The sequence below is a fragment of the Eurosta solidaginis genome, chromosome 1 (genome assembly GCF_040869045.1).
Source record: "Eurosta solidaginis isolate ZX-2024a chromosome 1, ASM4086904v1, whole genome shotgun sequence".
Taxonomy (NCBI): Eukaryota; Metazoa; Arthropoda; class Insecta; order Diptera; family Tephritidae; genus Eurosta; species Eurosta solidaginis.
In genome coordinates, this window is record NC_090319.1 from 222,874,707 (window position 1) to 222,890,197 (window position 15,491).

General features: G+C 35.8%; 3 protein-coding genes across 10 annotated transcripts in view; 2 read left to right on the forward strand and 1 right to left on the reverse strand.

The window, feature by feature from the left end:
• LOC137237037 (striatin-3-like) overlaps positions 1–15,491 on the forward strand; it is a 636,631-nt gene that overhangs the window by 412,425 nt on the left and 208,715 nt on the right. Inside the window, exon 5 of one of the 5 annotated variants that reach the window (XM_067760185.1) lies at positions 14,282–14,314. The exons of the other annotated variants lie outside the window; for them this stretch is intronic. The gene's annotated coding sequence lies outside the window, so the exon portion shown is untranslated. Of the gene's footprint in view, positions 1–14,281; positions 14,315–15,491 lie in introns of those variants that run through there. 5 annotated transcript variants of the gene reach the window in all.
• The window catches only part of Cad86C (Cadherin 86C), a 2,678,031-nt gene that overhangs the window by 254,439 nt on the left and 2,408,101 nt on the right, over positions 1–15,491 (reverse strand). The window lies entirely within an intron of this gene.
• LOC137237034 (uncharacterized) lies at positions 11,582–14,038 on the forward strand. The gene is made up of 3 exons (XM_067760177.1): positions 11,582–12,692; positions 12,755–13,371; positions 13,437–14,038. Exons 1-3 carry the CDS (start codon positions 12,422–12,424, stop codon positions 13,797–13,799), a joined length of 1,251 nt encoding a protein of 416 aa, XP_067616278.1. The 5' UTR covers positions 11,582–12,421; the 3' UTR covers positions 13,800–14,038.

The following is a 15,491-nucleotide window of genomic DNA, read 5'->3' on the forward strand; positions in this document are numbered from 1 at the left end:
ATCTAATGAATTTTCTTTGAACTCTCTCTAATCTGGCGGCAGAGCGGCCACTATAGATAGGATTCCAGACAACTGAGGCTTATTCTAATTTTGAGCGAACTAAAGAGATAGAAAGTGCCTTCCTGGTATAGGGATCCTTGAAGTCTTTTGTATATCTGCGAAGGAAAGCAAGGTTTCTGTAAGCCTTCGGAAGGACATGACAGATATGACTAACGAAGGAGAAAGGTGTGTCGAAGACAATACCTAGATCAATAAATTCTTTGACAGAAGCCAGTGGAACATCTGATATACCATAGGGCGTGGTATCCAGGGTAGACGACATAGAAAAAGGCATTTGAAAGCACTTTGACATTAAGTAGAAATTATTGGCATTACACCAAGCAACAAGATTATTTCGATCATTTTGTAGGAGTATTGCATCTGACGGGCCATAAATTCTACGAAAAATCTTAAGATCGTCTGCATTTAAAAGGAAATCAGACGAATTAAAGCAGGATCCAATGTATTAATAAAGAGCACAAATAAAAGAGGACCAAGAATGCTACCCTGAGGTACCCGGGACGTTGCCAAGAAATTGGGACTTACAGTCATCAATTTCGATGTACAAATACCTATTCGACAAATAAGATTTTAACCATGATAGGAAAACAGAATGAAATCCAATACATTCCAGTTTAAATAATAAGATTTTATGAGAAACTTTATCGAAAGCCTTTGTGAAATCAGTGTATACAGTATCTACCTGGCAACCGTCCTGAAATGCAGAGATGCAGAAATCAGAATACGACACTAGGTTCGTAACAGTCGAACGGCCAGCCACAAACCTATGATGGCACGGCTCAAGGACGCTTTTGATGACAAAAGTTAGCTTGTCTTTTATAATTTTTTCAAAAAGCTTCGAGCAAACTGTTAGTTTGGCGATATGCCTATAATTATAGACATCATTTTTATTGCCAGGTTTAAAGATTGGACAAATGGAACTTTTTTTCCACCTATCGATAAAAGTTCCGGAAGACAGGGATAAATTGAATATATGCCGAAGAAGTACGCACAAAGATAAACTACAGAACTTCAGGACAAAGACACAGGGGCCGTCACTGTTACATTTTAACGAGGGTTTAAGGGAGGACATAGCATTGCTGACGTCATCGCCGGAGATCACGAAGGAGCCAAAATCTAGACGATCATAGAGCCCGGATCGCGAAAAAGAGTCATTCAGATCTACATTAGCATCATCAAAGTTTGATTTAAAAAAATCTGCAAACAGCTCAACTGTTTCAGGTAGGGACTGGGAGCTTACTCCATTAAAGCTCATGCAGATCGGGATATTCGTCGAACCACGTTTGGAGCGGATAAAGTTCCAAAAGACTTTAGGATTTTCTTTAAGCTCATTTTCGAGCCTACCCATATAGCGATTATAAAGGAAATTGTCAAGGACATTAAATTGACGTACACGTATTATCTGAATCTGCCTTAAATAAGTTATTGAGTTTGTTACTCTTATTTTTTAACCTCTTTAGAGTTTTGTTATACGATGGTAATTTATGATGCCAGGGCCCAAAACTAGGCACTATACTTTGAAATGTTTCAGTCAAATTCGATAGGAAAATATCATAAAAAACACTGACGTCATTAGAGGGAAATATGTTTTCCCAGTTAATTTCAAATAATTCATTGTTCAGCTCGCCGAAATCAGTAGATCGAAAGTTGAAAGAGGAATTATCTAAAGCAGGTGACGTAGGGATAGCATCAAAGTTATATAGATGAATAACTATCGGTATATGATGTCTATCAGATAGACATACAGGAAAAGTACTCTCAGAGAGTTGGTATATTAAATTCTCGTCGACGAATATATGATCAAGTAACCTCGAGAGAGTATTAAATAAATTATTGATTTGAATCAGATTAAAACTTAAGGTGTTATCTATAAGGCTAATTTCATTAGAACGGGTGACATTGGTAGGTGTCAAAATGCCATTGTTTTGAAAATCTGACCATACAATATCTGGTAGATTGAAGTCTCCAAGTATACAAAAGTTGGCATCAGTATGAGTTTCGCATAAATTAACGATGTTCTCCATATCAGCATTATATAAACCATCACCACTATTGGGCGGTATGTACGAGCAATAAATGACCGGTGACCGGTTTGACCGGTGTTCGCGAAGTCTCTCTCTTTTTCGGAAAGTTAGGAATAACTTAGGGTCAAAGTACTCTTCATCAAAGAAGTCTTCGTTGAGTCAGGTTTCAACGATGACGTATACGTCGTAGTCCAAACGAGACGTAGATAAAAGAAAGTCTTTGGATTTGGTGCACATGCCGCCAACATTTTGAAAGTAGACTCTCAGAGATGCACCCGAGACGCAGTTTGGGATGTCATAAGTGTTGCGGTATATAGCTCTAGGTAACCCTACGACACTATTTGATTTCCTCCGTTTTTTGTAAAAAAACGAAAAGGCTTAACAGTGACGTTAGAGGGCCACAAAGCAGCGTCGAAGAGCTTTTTATAATCAGCTGATAGCGCGCGCACTTTAAAAGAAACCCTGACCAAGGAGTTGATGTCCGCATCCCGCCTCACCAACTTAAAACAAACCAAAGCAGAAGCATCGATTTTCATGTGCTCAGAGATGTATTTGACAATTTTCTCCTCTGTAACTGATGGCTTGACTGAAGAAAAATGAATCCACTTGTATGGTACAAACTCAGCATTTTTGTTATTGCCACTAACTACAGATGAATACACGAATTTTTCATTTGGTGCATTTATGCTAGGCTTCACTGTAGTGCGGGCATTTGATGGCAGAGGTGATTTATTAAGAGCGCTGGCACCAGCATTGGCGTATGATATAGCGGAAGAAGAGGGCAGAGTGCTAGTATTTGATAACTCTTTGTTAGTAGCAGTCATCGGATTGCTTGAATTTTTCATGTTTCTTCTCTGCTTGGAGTTGACAGTAGACTTTACCTTAGTTGTTGCTGATGTATTTGTAGGAGTATTATCGTTATTAATAGTGAGAGTAATTGCCACAAGTGGTTGCGTATTAAATGCAAGTGTAGAAGTAGAAGAAGTGGTAGATGCCAATATGTACAGGTAGAAGTAGAAATGTTATTAGTGAGAGACTTTGATGATTGTGTTTGTTTGTTTGTATGTGTAGGACTGGATGGATATTGAGAGATTAAAACAGTAGATTGATTATTTGAGAATGCGTTTAGCATATCTGATTCTTTAGAATAAGTAGATATAGACGAAGAAGAAAATGTAGGCAGAGCACAAACATTGTTGGAAGAAAGACCGTTTGATATTTGCAGAGGATTTGATTGCAAACTGGCGACACATGTGTTGTTGTTGTGTATGATAGGACAAGACGGGAAATTTGACATTCGGAGAGCTTTCAGCAACATTCAGATTGTTGTTGGATGATTGCAACAGTTCATTAAAAATTCTTTGAGCTAATCAAATTGTTTTGAAATATAAAAAAAATTGTTATGAATAGCACTTGAGATGAGTTCAAAACCAAGTTTTTGAGCAGATAGCACAGAGTCAAGTGTTTTGCAGGGCTTATCCGGCATATCAACGCACTCCTCACAGAAGTAGAGCAAGTGACGATTAGATTTAATTAGTCTCACATCATACTCCGAGATATTTTTGCAACATGCACGATGAAATATTCTTTTGCAAAAACCATTACACGGCAGCATATTCGAGTCAGATTTCGAAAAGCATTTATTGCACTTGGCACAAAAAATCATCCATGATGACAAAATAAAATAGAAAGTAAACAAAATAAAACGAGAAAGCGGTAAGAAACACTCCGCGCACACAACGACGACTCGTTGTTCACTCAGCTTTAACTGTTCCTAATGTGCTGGTTATACCTTGACCAATGCCCTTTAAATCCGTGATTTGTTCTCTATTTATTTTAATATTATTACTAATTTGATTATTTTTAATAATGTAGATATCTGCTGCAGTGTCTATTAAGAAATTTGAAATTGAATTATTTAGTGATGTTCTTGTAGATATTTAGCTGTTTAGGTCTAGGTTCAGTACACATATTTTCCTATCTACTGATCTTGAAGTGGATTCTTCCGTCCTTATGTCGTTCATATCAAAGGAATAACTGAAATTTTTTCTATGTTCTTTTTAAAGTTTAATTGGAGAGGAGAAAAAAAATTTTCTTTACGACAAAATTTTTGAATATTAGAAATATTTTATATTATACTTTTTTCAAAATGTTGATTCTAATTTAAAAAAATTCCTGAAATTTTGAATTTTAATTTTTAATTATTTCTTTTTTTTCAATACATTTTAAATTTTAATATTTAGCCTTTTATTCTACTTAAATTATTTTTCTGAATTCACCTAGTCGTAATTTAAAAAAAAAAATCCTAAGCAAAAACACAAGTTTTTGCTAATGGTTTAGCGTCCATGAGGCCGCTCAATTGATTATAAATTTTATACTTATTTTCTATTGCTGCCAGTCTTGTTTATTGCTGCCAGTCTTATTTTTCCAGGAGGTCCTAATTTCCTGCCAGCCAAAATTGCTCAATTTTCCTTTCTGTGGTATTCATTCCACACTTTTTATGCGTTGTAATTGCGGTTTGCTGATTGCCATGGAATATGTTAAAGTCTGTTTTTCGGGTATGCCTTTGCTCTGTTTTACTTTCTCATGCTGCCCTGGTTCGTTGTTAAAATTGAAATCGGTTGCCTTCAAGTTGACGTAGAGTCTCGGTCATCCATATCGCTCTAGTGTGCTTTCAAAATTGTTTGGTGACTTGAAAAAAAAACTCAAATTTTGTAAGTTTGTGGCAGGATCTTTGAGATCTTCTTCGACATTTTCTTCCAAACTTTCCCCTTTGTCGTCGAAACTTTGCTAAAAATAATCTTCTGCTTATCTGGAGCTCAAACTACAATGACTTTTATCAGTCTTGAATGTACTTTTGCCACTATACGTAATACAATACTCGCCTATCTAAACTAAAAGATACAAGCTAATTAATTTTTAAAAGCTGCAATTATTATTTCTTCCGTAGAAAACAGGCACGATATCGTATACGGATGTATTGGATACATCGGTACTTCAACCAGTTCGCGCGTTCCCCCTAGTGGGCATCCGGCTCTTTTATGAGAATGTCGCGTCAGCCCCCTTATGGGAACCAAGCTCCTTTCTGAGCACCTCGCGTAAGCTCCCTTCTGAGCTCCCCATGATGACCCGCCACTGGGGACTCTTATATTAATCTTTAATAACATTACTTTCTGTATAACAGAAATTGTAATGCCTGTAATTATATACAATTTACTTTAAATTTTTAGCAGTCGACCGCTTTGTTTTTCAGTCGACTATAATTTTAAATAAATAAAAATAAATAAACCGTCCGGATCTCTACTAATAAAATCCTATTAGCATTGCTTGATCAGCAACTTTTGCCTTAAAGATTGAACTGGCAGGATCGCAATCTAATATTAAATAAAAGAAAAGAGTTTCACTGAGGTTGAGCGAACAAAAGTGATTACCCTTATTGTAGAAATGCCTTACTATTTATACAGAATTTTCTATTTTGCACATACGTAATTACATTAATACTTACAAGCTAAAAGTATATACATTCTTGATACATATATTTTGTGTCAGCATATTATTAGACCTAATTTTAGAAATTGGAATTGTATAAATATTTTGGTAGGCACATTGAAAAACTGTCATTGGCGTTTGGTCACGCTATTAACAAATTGGTCAATGCGCCGGTTAAATGTAATCGGATATAGGCTTGCAGTCGGCATTTGTATTTGATATTGGGAGTTCAATATCATAACTGGGGTTATCATAACTTATTTAGGTCGATATTGTAATATGAATGCAATATGACTGTGTGAGGTCTGCATAAAAAGTGCACTGGCGTAGGAGAGCATGATGCATAATGCTACAAACGTATTGACTTAAGAGGGCACCATGCATAATGCTACACCATCCAACATAAAAGAGCCATATATATTTTGAGACAATTGTATATTACTATTTCGGAGACTTAATGACCCACTTGAATTTTGCTTAAGTTAGAAAAAGATTCTAATTGCTTTTGTTTTCTATTATAATTTATGGCATAGTGGTAACTTTATATTGATATTGGTGAGTTTGCTTATGCCATTTTTGTTTGTTTACATTAGTTTACGATTGTTCCTAATATGCTGACTTGTGTTATCTACATTTTTTTTCATGCTATTTTGTGTGTGTTTTTTGGTGTATATTTGTATATTTATTATTATGAGTAATGATTCGCATCAAGGGTTACTTATTGAAATATGTTTCACACAGCTGACTTTTAAGTGTGTCGACCCACTTAAAATGAGCTTGTGTTTACAAATTATTCTTTAACGTTTATGAATTAATGGTAACTTGATACCAACATGAATTTGTTTGTTTATTTGTTCTTTGTTTTGGTTTGTTTACATTTTCTTTACTTATGTATCTATTGTGCTGATTTTTGTTTGGCGAGTAAAGTGGAATGCTTTTGTTGAAACTTTTTTTTTTTTTAATTACGTGAGTTACTAGCACATGTTTATATTGATTTAATCCTATTCTTATAGCTATTATTCCCTTATCTTCATTATTCCTTTCACTATTTTCTACTCTATGTGGTATTAATGTGAAATTGTTATTTTTATCAATTTTCTTTACCTTATACTGTCCCTTATATTTATTATCTAACTTATGGCTTTGGTCATTTCTAACTATTACTAGATCGCTTATATCTATTTCCTTACTGTAGCTACTTCTATCATAGTTTGTTTTTTGTTTTTCTTTAGCCCCTTGGGCTAATTTCCTAGCTCGTTGCTGGGCTATTTGAAGTCTGTATTTTATTTCTTTGCCATAGGCCTCGTGATTGTATAATGGAATGACTTTATTTTCCATTAGAAATTCGAAATCCGGGGGATTATTTGCAAATATGAGTTCAAAGGAGCAATATTTATGTACGGTTGATGGCGTTGTATTGTAACAATATGCGAAACACCTACGGTATTCATCCCAATCGTCTTTGTCACTGGATATGTAGAACGTACATATTCATTTAATGTTCTGTGACTGCGTTCTACAGTACCAAAGTTGGATGATGATACAGTGTTGAGGTTTTATGCTCAATTTTCAGCAGTTTACACCGTTCTTCGAATAAGCTATTTTTGTACTCTGTACCCATGTCCGTTATGATTGTTTTCATGCATCCGAAAATCAAAACGAAATGCTCGAACAGGGATTTAGCGACTGTTGCTGCGTGTTTGCTTGGGACTGGGATCGCTAACAAATATTTGGTCCTGTATCGATTTGTACCATATCGAAAGCCCTTGGAGGTGTCTCCGTTATTGTCATTGGCTCTTTTATATGTATACTTTTTTTTCTTACAGTGGATGCAGTTTTTTACGTATTTTCTTACGTCATTTTTCATATTAAATATAGCTGGTATTTCTGCTTGATTTTATTGGTCATTCGATTTATTCCTGGGTGGCCACCACTAATAGGATTGTCATGATATTTGAGCAGAATTTCTTAAATTTTCCCGGCATTTGTCACATATGTAACCTCTGCGGTTAGTACTATTGTTAACTTTTTGAGAACCGTGGTACCTACTTCTATAAATCTTCCTACTCGAGTATAATTATATCTAAACAATTTGTCCCTTAAGGACAACTGTATTTGTAGAAGTCCTAAATTGCCGGCTTCTTTTTCAAGCCTGGTTAAGAATTGTCCTAAGTCAATCTTATCCTCAACAATTAGGTTGCTTGTATCCATATTGCTACAAATTTTCTTTCCTGTTTTGAAATATAATTTTGGAGGATCGAAAACGAGCTCGACATGTCTTTTTACTTCAAATTTATTTAGCGTTTCATATATCTTTGGGTTCTCTTTGTGACTTTCTTTATTTTCAATATTATTGCTGGTGTTTTTAGCTGTTGAACTTGTTATTTTTAATATATTACTTGCCTTCACTGACATATCTTTCAAGTTTGGAATTGTTATGCGGGATAAAGCATCCGCTATGTGATTTTCTTTTCCGGTTATATACTCCACTGCAAAATCGTACTCTTCTCAATCGAGTCTTACTCATGGTAGCTTGGAAAACAGATATGTTAAAGGACGGTGGTCGGTTTTAACCAGAAATTTTCTGCCATAGACATATGGTCTGAAAAAGGTTATAGCCCAATGGATTGCGGCTAGTTCTTTTTCAATTGTGGCCTTATTGATTTCACCTTTTGTGAATGACCTAGAAGCGTAAGCAATTGGTAACTGTTTGCCATCGTGTTCTTGACTCAGGACTGCACCGCAAGCATGCCCACTAGCGTCTGTTGTTATGCCGAATTCTTTATTGAAGTCTGGGTATTGAAAAAGTTTTGGACTAATTAATGCTTCCCTTAGGAAGACAAAAGCTTTTTGACATTCTTCCGTCCAATCAAAGGTAATATTCTCTTCGCAAAGCCTAGTTAGTTTTCTTGAGTATTCTGCGAAGTTCGGTACAAATCTTCTGTAGTAATTGCAGAACGCTACGAACCTTTTAACTTCATCGGCTGTTTTTGGTGTTGGGTAGCTTTGAACTGTTTGAAATTTGCTTGTGTCGGGTAGCATTCCCTTGCTTGTGCATTTATGTCCTAAGTAAGTTATTTTCTGGCTGAAAAATAGACATTTATCTGGACGTAATTTTAGGTTGTATTTCCTAAAGGTGGAGAACACGTCTCATAGGGTTTTTAACATATGTTTTTCAGTACAACCTAATACAGCTTGGGGAGGTTTGAGGCCTGCGAACGCTAATGTCATCATTCTTTGGAATGAATTAGGTGCTACTTTTAATCAATAAGGTAGTCTTTTTAATTCTATTCGATGAAAGCCTGACATAAGGTCTAGGCATGAAAAATATTTTTCTCTTCCAAGTTGGTCTAAAATATCTTCAATTTTTGGTAGTGGGAATTTATCTGCTGCTAACTTTTTGTTTACTTGTCTGTAGTGAACTACCAATCTCCATCTTTTTTCTGTGTTCCCTGGGAGTGGTTTTTTAGGTACTGGACTCGGCGGCCACCGTGGTTTGATGGTAGCGTGCTCAGCCTACCACACGGTATGGCCTGGGTTCGCACCCCGGGCAAAACAACATCAAAAATTTTAGAAATAAGGTTTTTCAATTAGAAAAAAATTTTTCTAAGCAGAGTCGCCCCTCGGCAGTTTTTGGCAAGCGCTCCGAGGGTATTTCTGACATGAAAAGCTCTCAGTGAAAACTAATCTGCTTTGCAGATGCCGTTCGGAGTCGGCATAAATCATGTAGGTCCCGTCCGGCCAATTTGTAGGGAAAATCAAGAGGAGTACGACGCATATTGGAAGAGAAGCTCAACCTGAGATCTCTTCGGAGGTTATCGCGCCTTACATTCATTCGTTCATTCATTCATTCAGTAAAATTGGACTATTGTATTCTGATATTGAGGGTTCTATAATGTCATCTTCGATCAACTTATTAACCAAACGCAAACGCTTATCTCCCCTTTTTGTGTCTGAGGCAATCTATAGTTTTTTATGTAAACTGGGGTGTCGTCTTTCATGCGTAGATTTTGTTTATAAAAATTATTAGAGCAAATTGGTTCTGTTTCTAGTGCAAATATATCAATGAATTCTGTGCATAGTGTTGTTAACTGAGTATTTACGAATTGTGGAAAGTTTTTGGTTAGTCTTTTTAATTTTTCTGTATCGTTGCTATTTTTGTTGTGTTTGCTTGTTTGAAATAGTGTATAATCATCTAAATTTTCGGTATTAATTTTGTAATTTTGAATAGTTGTGTTTTTATGTGTTGTGTTGATTATTCTAACAAAAGTTTGGTCTTTATTTGTAATTTGGTTGCTATAAAAATGCTTACAGACAATTGTTGACGGGGTATAAAGATGTTTTATTATCAGTGTTTACTTTAATTTGTCTAATAACTTCTAATCTAGCAGGGATCGTAATTGTATTAACAGACAGACACATTGTTAAATGCGTTGTTATTGTTTGGGGGAAATTATATGGTCTTAGGATTAACTTATCCTCTGTCTCGCCATAATCCAGAATACAATTATATTTCTTTATGAAATCTAGTCCTATTATTCCATCGCATGGGATTGGGAAGTCGTCTTCTACAACATGAAATTTATGATAAATAAGTAGGTCATCACCTTTTAAATCAGCTTTAACTGTTCCTAATGTGCTGGTTATACCTTGACCAATGCGCTTTAAATCCGTGATTTGTTCTGTATTTATTTTAATATTATAACTAATTTGATTATTTTTAATAATGGAGATATCTGCTCCAGTGTCCATTAAGAAATTTTAAATTGAATAATTTAGTGATGTTCTTGTAGATATGTAGCTGTTTAGGTGTAGGTTTAGTACACATATTTTCCTATCTACTGATCTTGAAGTGGAGTTTCCTGGTTTTCCTGCTGGGTGCAACTGCGCACGTTACGAGTCTGATTGTACGGTCTTTTGCCTTTTTGTGCTTGTGCTCCTCTTTGGGAACTATTATTTGTTCTTGAATTATTGTTGTATCTCGGTTGAGGTCTAGATTTTCTACCTCGGTAATTCCCATAGTTGTTACTTCGGTAACCTCTACGGAAATTACTACGGCATTGATTTTGTTACCGTATGTTTGAAATTGTATTCGAACTTCCTATGATTTCCGTGCAGCTGTTTGTGAACTTTGAGATCGCATCGTTCATTGTTGTGAACATTCCCGATTGCATGATCATTTTCACTTTATCATTTGAGCAGTTTTTACACATAGCTTTGACTGCTGCTTGAGTAGCATATCTCGTTGCCAAGTCTGGGTTAAGTCCGTCCGAAATATAAGCTCCTTCCAATGACCGAGTAATTTTGTCAATTTCAGCTGTGTATTGATTTGCAGTTTTGCTGCGTTTTTGGATGTTTAGGAGTTTAGCTGTTAAAACTTCAACCGATTCACCCTTTATTGCTGGTCTTTATCATGGTTATTGCTAAGGCTTCATGGGTATCTTTGATTTGATCTAATATATCAAGAGCGTCTATGAAGCTGTGTAAATTTTCTGGCTTACCATCAAAGTCCAGTAGAACTGACGAAGCAGTTTTAATGAACTCAACTGCAGTTTGTGCCATTTTGATATTAATAACTGGGAAATTTAATGGTTTATTTTCTGCCACCGATGAAATCTGACTCAATGATGGTGATGGGGTGCGGCCAGGGAAAGTTCTGATAGAACTAAATTGAAGTCCACTTAGAATTTTTCCTCCACTGTGGTGGTATTGGTATTTTTATATTGTGTCTAGCTCAGGCATGATTAACCAACGAACCGATATCATTTCGTTACGATAATTAACGTTAATAAACGAAACGAAATGACTTTGATTTTAAATTAACGAAATGATTTTGTTTCGTTTTCTGCCATATCGAAACGAAATCAAATCGTTTAAGTTGATTATTATTTTCAAACTATGCTGGGAATGCTATATTATCCATAATAGATTCGATCGCGAAGACCAAAAACTCAGTCAAGGACAGTCACGGACTCCTTGAAATCATTTCCGAATGCACTTTTCTGACTGGTTTTGCTTCCCACTCTGAGAGGATTTTTTCCTTTTGACAGTTCTACTAGTTTTGGTCAGAAAAGTTCGGGAAAACCCCTAACGTAATCGCGTCAAGCAAAATTTATATCGTGCATTTTTCTGTAAAAATTTCTACTGCAATTACAAAGCGTTTATTTAATATATGTACGTATTACAATTAAAAAGTGGAAATCATAGTGTAAAATGAAAAAAAAAACGGGGTGACACAATTCGCAACTTTTATGAGCTGGAGAGCAATGGAAAAAACGAATGCAAAATACCGGATCCTTTCTAGTGATCACCTGGGAAACCTGAAGTCTCATCTTCTACGAAAGCACAGGGAAGAATATAATGAGAATAATACATATGTGGAAATTAAGACCCTTCAGGAAGATATTAAGTATAAAATAATTTTAACGATGTCCAGAAACGAAGTTAGAAAATTGTGTAGTGATTTTGTGGCTGAATGTGGGCTTGCCTTACAAGTTTTCAGTAGCAGTCCTATGCAAAAAGTATTAACTCCCATTTGTCAGCAAGTTGGGCTAAATAACATTAACAGAAATAATATACACGATGTGTTGCTAAAAGAAGTGCACATCGAAATCGACAGTTTAAAAACATTATTGAAAAACAGAATATTTTCCATAAGAATTGATAGTCCTAAACGATTTTACCGCAATGTTGTATGTATAAATGCGCAAATATTAGATAAGGGAGAAATAGTTATTAAAACGCTTTCAGTCACAAATTTCATAGAAAGGCATACAACGGAAAATTTAAAACAAATAATTATGGAGACCTTAGAAAAGTAAGTTATTTGGTCCATTTCATTGATATCGATGCCCCTAATTCTTAAAAAACTATCATTTAACGTTTTCAGATATGACATTTCAATAGAACAAATATATAGTATCACTAGCGACAATGGGCAAAATATGATAAAGTGTGGTAAACTTTTGCAGAACGAGGTTGAATATGTCGACAGCAAGGTTGAATATGTCGACAGCAAGTTTGACAATGAAGAGGATGGGGTCGAAGATTTGGATTCAATTCCATGTGACAGTATTTTCGACGATCCGGTATTTGATGATTGCATGACAACTCATTTTAGTGCGACTTATATACATATATAACAAATGAATACACTTTTATAACATATAATTTTATTCCAGATTCCCTCTCTGTAATAAGATGTGCCGCACACACGGTACAATTGTGTTTACAGGATGTATTAAACCATAAAGATGTAAAGCCAAAGTATGAAGATTGCCGCTTAATAGCAAAAAAGTTGCGCACACAAGGACTACATCGTGTTCTGGTCGAACATAACTTACCACTACCCTCTGCTGAATGCCCAACACGTTGCAGCTACTCATACGAGATGGTAAAACATTTAAAAGTGCTTCAAGAATTTATCAAAAACAATATTGCTAAATCAATCATAGACTGGGATTTTGTGGATGACTTTTTACAAAGCTTTTCTGTTATAAAGGTAATTACGGAACAGCTTCAAAAACATACTTTACTTTTCGGCGACTTCATTAAATTTTTCTTGGAAACTTGCTTAGCAGTTAAAAAAGCCTCAAAACACTCGGATATTTCAAAACTCTTATTCATTTCAATAAATGAACGAAAAAATAAATTGCTTGCTAATCCAACAGTAGCTGCAGCTATTTACTTAGACCCTAGGCTTCATCGCTTGTTACAAATATCGGAATTTGTACATATGAGAGGTGTAGCCATTGATCATTTGAAAGCGCTACATTTGAAAGTTACTTCCCTTACGCAGGTATAGTATCCATAGTAAAGTTTGGAAATTCCTGAAAATAAAAATATTCTATCTTTTTCTTGCAGGCTGTACAAGACAACAGTTTTACAATGGCAAGCGAACCCGATACAGATTTGCTTACAGAACTTCTAAACCAAACCACTGCACCAAAATTCAACGATTCATGCATTTTAGAAGGTTATTCAGCTATTGAGTCATTCAACGAATCAACAGACACAAAAATAAATTTAGCTGCTTTTTGGGAACGAATGAAATATTCATACAAACATTTGTATCGGCTTTCCCAAATTATTCACGCGACTACGGCAACACAAGTCAGTGTGGAGCGTGCGTTTTCCGCATTTAAATATATTGTAAATGGCTACAGGTCAAATTTGGGTGATGAGCTGACCGAAACTATTTTGCTATTGAGGCTAAATAACAAATAAACTCATACAGAGTATACACCTGTGTCCGCAATAATAGAAGTGAATTTTAATTTGATTTCGTTTGACTCAATCTATTGCGCATACAGGTGTACATATATTTAATTAACTTTTAACACTCGCTCGAGTAACCTTTTTAAGACTTGGAGCACAGCTCTTAATGAATATGGACTGTGAAATCGCAATATTATTGTTTTTTTCTTTTCTCGTGATATTATTTTTATTATTAACTTAAGTTCTCAAATTTGACCTGCAGCGCAAAAATGAGCGTTTGAGTTGAAAATTCTGTACAAGCGAAACGAAAATAAACAAATGAAATTTTAATTCGAATGAATTTACATAGAGGCGTACACTCATGCCCATAATAATATTTTCCATTTAATATATAGCGTCAGTAAATACCTATACTTTTTGAATGAAATCATTTTCAATTTTGTACCTATTAATATGAGCATGAGTGTATGTGGCATTTTATTTTATTGCAGATCTTCATACAGCTTTTTCGGCATCCACATTTGTTCGCTGATCGAGATAACCGAAAATCCCTAAATACCGCGGGGGGGGGGGGGGGGGGGGGGGTTGATCTCGTGAACGGTGTTTGAGTCACATTTGCAGACCTTTATACGTGTGTGGATCACGTGTGACCCTAGGAGGTGTTTTGGGTATCAAACGAAAGGTGTTGATTGCGAAAGATGCTATCGGCTACAATGAAAAGGTACAAGTTATTACAAACGACATAGTTTTCGTTTATTTAGTTGTTTTCTTACCAATGCGACCGGTCATAACACAACCAATATTTTTCATTATGCGAAATAGATGTGTGACTGTTTCTAGATCAATCAGCTTCCCAGCAACCTTTTTTTGTGTGGCCACCACAGCGCAATCCTTGCCTTGCAATGCCACCGATGTAAGACCCTCATGATCAATTGGGTAATAGTGCAGTTTACGGAACCAACCGAAATTTGGGCCAAAATTTTCGAGCGAGGTATCAAAAGACGCGTATTCACGTCTAGATCAAGAAACCGAAAGGAAGTTAACTTTTTTACCCGTTCAAAAGATATTAACGAAAACCCGAAAAAAGATCCGCGGGTCCCTCCGAAACCGGGGGTGGGATCCATAGTATTTTTGCGCAGAACACCCTTCTGAGTGGGCGGCCTTTGGCCGCGCTTATAAAAAATAACCCTGGGCTACGCCATGCCAAGTCCGGTTGTGTGGTATAACCTTGGCTACCGCCACGGTGATGCACAGTTTTTTTTGTGGGTACAAACACAACAACAACCACATGAAAATCGCCAAATTCAACTGCAAATATCTCCGGATATAGATAAAAGTTTTCTTTTCAGCCATCGTATTATTGTTCTCGAGATTAATACGCGTCGTTTGACACCTCTCTCGATATTTTTGGTAGCAGTCGACCCCTCAACTAGACTATTACCTAAATCGCAGCCGATGCATTAAGTTAGCATAATAGCTTAACCACTTGCTTAAAAATTTTTTTTTTCACCACCGGTTGAAGCTGATTTACGAGCTGCTTTTGTTGCAAGTTGCTTGCATGGACACTTTCCACGATAAGATTTACGTGCAGTTTGCTTAATATTAATTACTTTCGATTATTTGGAATATGTTTATTTTGATATTTTATCCAACTTTATATGCCCACACTTTTACATTGCACGAACGTTTGTTTAAAAATTT

Coding starts and splice junctions, on each gene's coding strand:
- LOC137237034 (XM_067760177.1), top strand. CDS start 12,422: ATGCCCCTAATTCTTAAAAAACTATCATTTAACGTTTTCAGATATGAC. Junction 12,693..12,754: donor TTGCATGACAACTCATTTTA/GTGCGACTTATA, acceptor ATTTTATTCCAG/ATTCCCTCTCTGTAATAAGA. Junction 13,372..13,436: donor AAGTTACTTCCCTTACGCAG/GTATAGTATCCA, acceptor TTTTTCTTGCAG/GCTGTACAAGACAACAGTTT.